This window comes from Sparus aurata, chromosome 23 (assembly GCF_900880675.1).
Source record: "Sparus aurata chromosome 23, fSpaAur1.1, whole genome shotgun sequence".
Taxonomy (NCBI): domain Eukaryota; kingdom Metazoa; phylum Chordata; class Actinopteri; order Spariformes; family Sparidae; genus Sparus; species Sparus aurata.
In genome coordinates, this window is record NC_044209.1 from 2,497,568 (window position 1) to 2,506,957 (window position 9,390).

The 9,390-nt window shown below is 41.0% G+C and overlaps 1 protein-coding gene across 1 annotated transcript; it reads right to left on the minus strand.

The window, feature by feature from the left end:
• Window positions 1-506: 506 nt before the first annotated feature.
• Window positions 507-6,149, minus strand: LOC115575114 (homeobox even-skipped homolog protein 1). Its single transcript, XM_075488165.1, is given in 4 exon segments — window positions 507-1,166; window positions 3,839-4,056; window positions 4,059-4,080; window positions 6,096-6,149. Coding segments are annotated over 4 exon segments (780 nt in total). The 3' UTR covers window positions 507-680.
• Between the last annotated feature and the right edge of the window lie 3,241 nt (window positions 6,150-9,390).

Consider the following 9,390-nt stretch of genomic DNA (forward strand, 5'->3'; position numbering starts at 1 on the left):
TGGGCAGAGTGCACCTCTTTTCTTGATTGTTTTTGATACTTTCATATTTTTATGTAGCACCTTACAGAAGCCCTGAGGGGCAAGTGAAGAATTATTTTGGGGGGGTGATCCAAGTGTGAACTAAGTTTGTTTTCTCTCCTGTGTTTATGACTTGAGGACTGGTGGGGAGAAAAGGGTTTGCCAGGATAATCTTTTTAGGTTACTTATTAATTTTTACTTTTTCAGATGAAAAAAATTCACAGTTTTTCACACATTCATTCATTTTTTCTCCTGATTTCACAAATGGAAAATAAAATCAAAGAACACAAGAGAGAAAACATTTCAGCTCAGACTTAGAAAATAGCTCACCACAAAACAAAATATCCTCACTTGCCTGTCAGGGCTTCTGTAGCAGCAGGACCTGCTTTAAAATCGAAACATGAGATTGTCCTAACTACAATATGGGACCTTTATATAATACCTTGGAATGACGTGTCTCTGGTTCCTGTTTTGAGAGGCTTGTGAGTCTCCTCTATTATTAGGAGGTAAACAATAACTAGTTAAACTCTTGAATGGGGTGCATCGCCATTGTGACTTAACAAGCTCCACCATGTAAATCGCATGAATTAAAGTCACAGTGAGTATACTGTGATGTGCTTGCACCAGCTTGTTTGACAGCCTTGGGAAGTGTCTGTCTGGTGTTACACCATCTCTTCCCGTCGCTCCAGACCACCAGACTGGATGTTGGCTTTGGGACTCTGGGGTTGGCTCAGTCCCAGTGCCTCCCCTCTAGCTTTGAGCAGTTGTTCTGGTCCCCAGTGAAGGCAGAGGGGACAAGGGCATGAGGCTGGATGATGCATGATGCTGGTGGAGGGGTAGAGGGCTGCTGCGGTTGGAGGCAGCCCCCCTGATCTGTTGTGGTACTGGGACAGGCGGAGTGCATCCAGTGTTCGCATAGGTGCGCTGTAGCGACTGTGAGCTGAAGATCCTGGTGAGGAGAGAGCCAGGGGGTAGTGGTGGTGGAGGGGAAGGTGTGGGAGGTGGGGCGGGATGAAAGGGTACGGTAATGTGGAGGAAGGAGAGGCACGGCCCATTAGGAGCGATCCCAGGGGGTCCACAAGAGGGTGAGGCCATGGCAAGGAGTGTCTCTGCCGTTTGTCCTTCATCCTCCTGTTCTGGAACCACACCTTGGGAGAAGGGAGCAAGAAGGAAAGAAGTGAGGAGCAGGCCAAGCCAAGTGGAGTTCAAATAACCTGTTAAATTCACACTGATAATGAACATAGCATTATTATGACAAATTATTTGATACATAATATTTGCTGATGTGTTCTAGGTTGAAGGAATGACAGTGAAACCACTTCAATACTGTGGACTTCTTGACTGGACTGTTTGGTTGTTATGATTCTTTCGCTCATTTTATGATTCTTCTTTTTTCATATTATTTCATATAATTTCATATATGCCTATATATATATATATATATATATATATATATATATATATATATATATATATATATATATATATATATATATATATATATATACACAGACTGTGTGAACCAAACATATATTATAATGTAAGGGGTCTAACTTTTGAAGTTTACAGTTATTGTTCTTAGTTTTACTAAATGTATTCAAACATGCTTTTCTCTGTTGCAGCACTAAGATCTTCACACTCTGAAAGCTGAGACTGACAAGTTGCCTGTGTGTCTGTCGTCCTCATATTTTACCAGTTGATAGAAACTCCTGGAAGGCTGAGCTTCTAAAACGTCAGGTGGCAGCCTTTACAAGGCCTCGCCTCACATTCCTCCTCTTTCATAAAAGACCCTCCAGTGATTGGCAGAAAGATGGGGGCATTTACTATGTATTAAAGCTGCTGCACTGGGCCAACAGGTCTCCATGTCAAATATTAGCCCTGCTTATCCTGTCACTACTCGTCTGTCACGTAAGTAAGAGGAGAGATTATGAACACCTCATATAAATATTAAGTGTTGTCACTGTCATTGTGAGTAGCTGTCTCTGATTTTTCAGCTCCTGGTCGACCTTCTTGCTTTTATTGTGTCTGTGTGCAGCAGCAGAGGCCATGAACTCATGAGGTGAAACAACAGAACTTCATGAAGACTGATTTCCGGTGAAGGCTGTCCATGAGACAGCTGTTGTTTCAGTGTATTGAGTATGAACCTGGAGCTGAAAGGCAGTTAGCTTAGCCTAGCATAAAGGGGTAAGCAGCTAGCCTAGCTCTGCCCAAAGTTCAAAAACACACCCAAAACTACTTATGCTCACTGACTGACACAATAGATCTTGTTTGTTTAATATACAGTAACAGAGTCATAAAAATGATGACTGGTGTTTTTTAGCCAGAGATTCTTCCCTGAAGCACTGGACAAACATATGGACAAACTCTTCCATGTTACACTACATAACTAAAACCACAAATTGGTTTTCTGTTTGACACAGATTTAATACAAATGTTAAAGGTATTGCTGACAGTTAGAGAAGAAGATTGATGCCACTCTTATATCAGTACAGTAAACATGTAGCTAGATCCAGTTTAGCTCAGCACAAAGACAGAAAACACAGGAAAACAACTAGCCTAGCTCAATATACATGAAATATAATCTGCTTACTAACACCTTCAAAGCTATCTGAGGAACATATTATATCTAACTGTTTAATCTGTACAATAACCAGAGTGTAAAAATGACAATATGTGCAGGATGATTTCTATGAGCTCCATACTCACACATCCAATTGATACTGATCTGCTCATTCAACACTTGGAAAGTGTAACTAGTAACTACGTCCTGAACACTCTCTCACTGTCTCTCTGTGTTTCTGTCTCTAAATTGGATGTTACCGTGGATAGAAATTCAACCAAGACAACAAAAACATACCTATTGATGTATGAACAGACAGACCTGTCATTGCACACCACCACCATAGCTACACCTACTTCACATGCTCATTGTTTTCAATGTAAATATGAGCCAGAGTTGCCCCTGATAATCAAATCAACCACTTGCGCTGAAGCAGCTGAGCGTCTCTGGGCCTGCAGGTAGACCAAAGAGACCATGTGGCAGAGCAGCAGCCCGACCTATCTGCTCCACTCAAGGAGCGAAGACGTCAGTTTGTTTGCCAGTGAAACTATAGCTCCTAAACTGCCATATCAGACTGCTAGAACTAGTGTCTGAGCTCAGTCTGACAGGCGGAATGGACTGATCTTGTGAGATCTTCTGAGTTTAGCAGAATGCTGTAGGCTAATGCTGTTTTGCTGTGAAGCTCCAGAAATGTTTTGTGGACTACAAACTTCACCTGCTGTCCATCAGCGTGGGGGGAGGAGATGATGACTGAATTTTCATCTCTAGGGGAATGTATCCTCTAAGCACTTGAGTTGACATACCTATTTACATGATAACTTTTCTTCTGTCTATGAGAAGAAAGGCGTGTTGCAAACAGTGTACATTATCGACATTTCAGTGAAGTTACACTATTCTCTAGTCAAGTCTTGATTAACCTGTGGACTGGGCTCTATTTACTGGGGGTCAGAAGGGGCCCTATAGTTCCCTCCACTCTCTGTTCAGCAGTAAAATATTTCTACACTGTAATAAAGAACGGAAACAATGTTTGCTGTGTGTTAACACTGTTCAGGTGCAAATAGCTCCGTGTTTCTCGGATTCTCGGATTTCTGGTGGAGCTGTCAGTGAGGCTGTTCAGATGCATGGGGTCTGATGAATGCTCTTAATTAGAGAATCTGGTGGCCTATAGGTTAATTTATGACATCATGGAGTTCATTAATAGAAATAATTCTATCATAAAATGTCAGCAGCCTTTTGCTCACTGTCTTATAACCACAGTACCTTTATCGTTGTCTCCGGTAAGTTGAGCGCCGTGGCAAGCTCGCAGCGCCGGGGTCTGGAGACATAGCTCTCCTTCACGTACTCCTGCTCCAGCCGGGACAGCTGCTCGCGCGTGAAAGCTGTCCGGTGCCGCCGGCTTTGGTCGAACAGGGCGTTGCGCGGGCACGTCTCTGTCTGCTCCTCTCCGCCGGAACCGTGGATAACGGCGGCGGCCGCCACAGGCGTCTGTCTGCCCTCTGACACTGAAATGACGCACACAGAAGCACGGGCTTACAGTAGGCACGTGGGACTCGTTGCTCCCCCCCGAAATTTTAGGTCCTACCCGTGGATGGACGCAGCTTCGATAATGCTGCCAAAATGCGTCAGGGTGGGAAAAAAATATATTCTTATTTATTACAGATCACAAACTGTATGAAGGTGCTGCGCGCTCTATGAATATTAGACATTCATTATAGACCCAAATGTTATGCTGCCACAGAATTAATAAGGAAAATGTCCTCATTTAGAGCCTGTGAGCCTGTAGGCTGCTTCTTAAACTAAATGTTGTGTTTTAACTCCTGGGAACCCGCGTCCTGTTTTAACAGCTCAAAGGCAAACTTCAATAGTCAAACAAGAAGAGAAGGCCTGCAGCAAGGAGAGATCGAATCATTCACATATACAGCGGTGAGGTCTGTGGGACCCTGCAAGTCAGGCCAAAGTCAACAAAAATGAAGGATAAATAATATTTTAGATTAGACGTTATACATTCAGACCCCTTTTGCTGCGGGTTATCGTCTGTGAGTTTCTGTAATAGCGATGTGGACGACATCTCGCTTCTTTTTTCCTGAAACGACAAATAATACTTGATACCCAGTGATGGACAGGACTTTGCCCAAAAGCTGTATACTTACGCATCAGGCTGTTTCTGTGTAAAACTGTAAAAAAAATAAAATAAAAATAAATAAAAATAAAATAATAAAATTAATAAATAAAATCCCTCCTGTGTGTTCCTCAGGTCAAATATCCCTCCACCACCGGCTCCGCTACAGAGGCCCTGAAGATGCTGCTGCACTCCGATGAAAAAACAAAAAACAAAACTTCTCTCTTTGTCGCACACACACTTCACCCAGGTCTGCTCAGACAGTCAGGCAGAAGATGAGGTGTTTTTGTCCCGGCACCCCCCCCCTTCTCCACCCCCGCCCCCTCCTCCGCCTTTGCTGTCTGCCTTGCCCGGGGTTGCTCTCCTCTCCTCCACTGCCCCCTATCACAACGACGTCCAGACGGGCCGTGGTGTGCGCGTCGGCCCGGCGTGGCGCCGCGGCCCTGAGAGGTGCTAAAGGTGTTTATGGATAAAGCCTTTGGTCTCCGTCTAGGCCTTTGTACTTTTGTTATGGAGAATTAGAGACGCACCGGCAGAGACTGCAGCCAGACCCTCATTGTTCTCCGCCGTTTGATGTTTGGAAGTAAATCATTACAGGTCTAATGGTTCCAAATTGGCCGAGGTGGATCATGGGGGAGAGGAATTAATAATTAGGATAATATTATGTCTACATCCTATCTGTCGATATCTAAGCCGACACTTATTTTAAATCATTATTTTCATCCAGTTTTTTTGTTTAGGTTGGTTAGTTAGTTTTTTCGCGTTTTGAGCCTATAGTTTCATATATTTTGGCGTATGATTGAAGTCAATGACCTGGAAAAACACTGATATAGTTTCATGTTATTTACGGAGGGAGCTGTACAAAGGATGAGATTGTTTGTTTTTAACATTTGGTGGATTTAAATGAAACAAAGAAAAGAAGCAAAATGCATTTTACAGTGAAACTGTCAGAGCGGTCAGTTCTGATTATTTCCCCAGGCGATTTAAAATGTCTCTCTTTGTTTGGATTAGGCATGTTAATCGTCAGAACTTCTGGCTCGACAGGACAGATTCATTGAATTTAACTGAGTATGTATGTATGGAGCGTAATAGCATTGCTTTATCAATCAAAACGCGATGCTCCAAGTGTAGAAGCTGACCCTTGAACGTGTGCTTTGGATCTTATTATGGCTATAATCTGTGATGATTGTTAATCCAGCGGCCACATGATGATAAAGAGGACAGGCGGAGGACAGAGACAGACAGACGCCAGGTAGGGTGGAGTCTCCGTCAGGATATTTATCATTATAAAAACACTCAGGTGGCTGACTATAAAAGAATCATGAGGTCATTTCCGAGTCGTCCTATGCTGTTGTGTATTAATCATAAATAATATTTTGGATGTTTTAAGAGACTCACACTGCCGCTGCCAAGCTTGTTGCTCTGCAGGAATGGTTGTTTTATGATGTGCATGTGTCGTTTCCTCCATTTTAACCCGCACGGTGTAGACTTTACTTCCTCACATCTGGAGTCATACCGATCCCACCGCTGTAGGTAAAAAAATATTAATCATGTATTTTTGACATGCCAAATACATATATATTTCTTTTCTTTTTAATGTATTAGCCTAAGTCCCAAAATGTAGTCAAGTATTAAAGTGGTAATTCTTCCCTTTGTCACAATCTGGAATACACATTTAAAGATGAGGGAAAAGATTACCCTAAATAAAAATTAAGTTAATATGAAAATACAAATATCAATATGAAATGACAATACATCGTTGTACTACACTGATTAACCCTTGTGCCCTCCTTAAAAAAACTTCCTCTAACCACCTTCGTGGCAAAAATGTACACGCACAAAACTGTCATAAAATACTCATACATCAATATTTTTTTCTGCTTTTTTTTTTGGCTTGAATCCCTTAACCAACTTGTTCCCTGATCAAAATGATCAAATATTTAATAATTTTCAGGATTCTAACCCTTTAAATGCCAATTTGATTATTTGAATTATCAATTATATTTAAAAAAAAAACCCACAAAAAATGTATTATTTTCTATATAATAAGTAGTAGGCTTATGGGGCTTTGGTGGTGATTAGAGTCTTTGATATATCAAAGATTACCAACAAAATTGATTTGATTGCATTAGTATATTTTATGTAGTAACAAATACTCCCTCTAACCACCTTCATGGCCAAAAATGCCCCATTGACTTCCATTAAAACCACATTTTTTAATCTCACTGCCATTACAGTATAAAACCATGTATTCTGTAATGTCAGCATGCCATTTTGAAGAAAAGTAGTTATATTTGACATTTTTGATGTATTTCACCAGATTGAACCATTTTCCCATTGTAGGCTGATGCATGAAATTCTTATATTTTTGCCAGTTATATTATGGAGCCGGGTGACTACCAGGGCCCAGTGTGTGTGTGTGTGAAATGTTTTTAAATCAACATCTGATTCATCAGTGTGAACTCTTATTGTGCAAACTGCAACAACTTTGGAAATTTAGACAACAAAAAACAAAATAGAACACATGAAATATGAACAAAATATGAAATATAAACAGAAATATCCAGGCATTGAATATACGATGTGTGTGTGTGTGTTTGAGAGAAACAGATACATGAATAGTGTGTGTGTGTGTGTGTGTGTGTGTGTGTGCTTGTGTGTGTGTGTGTGTGTGTGTGTGTAATCTGAGGGTTAAATAAAATACAAGTTTACAGCTTCTGTTGAAATATCAAAGTTATTTTTTCTTCTTCTTCTTCTGGACAGAAAGGAGGTTTCAAAGTGTGTGTGTGTGTGTGTGTGTGTGTGGTCCTGCAGCCTGTGACCTAGTGTTCCCTACAAACACACACTTGGTGGTGGAAGACCTCTTTTTCGGGCCTCTGCACAACCAGCACACACCTCTCCTTCTAGTGGAGCTGGTCAGTGGCGCAGTCAGGATAAGAAGTCTCATGTATGCCCGAATCTCTTGGGCATCCACGTCACTCCATCCTGACACTGAATGCCTCCCGTATAAGTTTGTCATTTGCAAAATGAGCTGGATCAGGTCAGGAGTGAAGAAAAGGTCAAAAGATGATGCTACATTATGGATTCTTGATATTGCATATCTCGTGGGCCCTGGCATCATGCCTGCATGTAGCACAGAGTCTCAGCATGAGATGGAGACCACACTTGCCCGTCCACTGACTTTTAGGATGGACAGGATCCTCAGTGCCCGCTTCACTCTCAGAGGATGGGTCAGAGGCACTCACAGACGTGGAAGACTCCAGCGAGCCTTCTGTGTCAGACTCCCCCTCGAAGATCGTGGTTTCCCCTGATGAATCCTGCAGCTCGCTGTCAGATAAAGGCTGCATGACCATTTCTAATGCCTCTTCTCTTCTGAAATGCCTTTTCATTTTTGCACCCTCTTTGCTCACTAATGAAATGACCCCTCAGACAAGTTGCATGTTTATCTTTGGCTGTGAAAGCAGCCAGGTGCATAAACACACTAACCGTTGTTTTTGCTTTGTTTTTGAGAACAGCAAAGGCATGTTTTCACTCAAGCACCTTTTCAAAGACACATGAAACACATTCCTCAAAAGATGACCTTTTTTCACCGCTGAAGTGATCAGTGCATGCTTACAGATTCTCTCTCACACACACACACACACACACACACACACACACACACACACACACACACACACACACACACTCACTCTCACTCTCTCTCACTTTCTCTCTCACACACACACACACACACACACACACACACACACACTGGGCCCTGGTAGTCACCCGGCTCCATAATATAACTGGCAAAAATACAAGAATTTCATGCATCAGCCTACAATGGGAAAATGGTTGAATCTGGTGAAAGCATTCAAAAATGTCAAATATCACTACTTTTCTTCAAAATGGCATTTCATACATTACAGAATTCATGGTTTTATACTGTAATGGCAGTGAGATTAAAAAATGTGGTTTTAATGGAAGTCAATGGGGCATTTTTGGCCATGAAGGTGGTTAGAGGGAGTATTTGTTACTACATAAAATATACTAATGCAATCAAATCAATTTTGTTGGTAATCTTTGATATATCAAAGACTCTAATCACCACCAAAGCCCCATAAGCCTACTACTTATTATATAGAAAATAATACATTTTTTGTGGGTTTTTTTTTAAAATATAATTGATAATTCAAATAATCAAATTGGCATTTAAAGGGTTAGAATCCTGAAAATTATTAAATATTTGATCATTTTGATCAGGGAACAAGTTGGTTAAGGGATTCAAGCCAAAAAAAAAAAGCAGAAAAAAATATTGATGTATGAGTATTTTATGACAGATTTTGTGCGTGTACATTTTTGCCACGAAGGTGGTTAGAGGAAGTTTTTTTAAGGAGGGCACAAGGGTTAATCAGTGTAGTACAACGATGTATTGTCATTTCATATTGATATTTGTATTTTCATATTAACTTAATTTTTATTTAGGGTAATCTTTTCCCTCATCTTTAAATGTGTATTCCAGATTGTGACAAAGGGAAGAATTACCACTTTAATACTTGACTACATTTTGGGACTTAGGCTAATACATTAAAAAGAAAAGAAATATATATGTATTTGGCATGTAAAAAATACACGATTCATATTTTTTTACCTACAGCGGTGGGATCGGTATGACTCCAGATGTGAGGAAGTAAAGTCTACACCGTGCGGG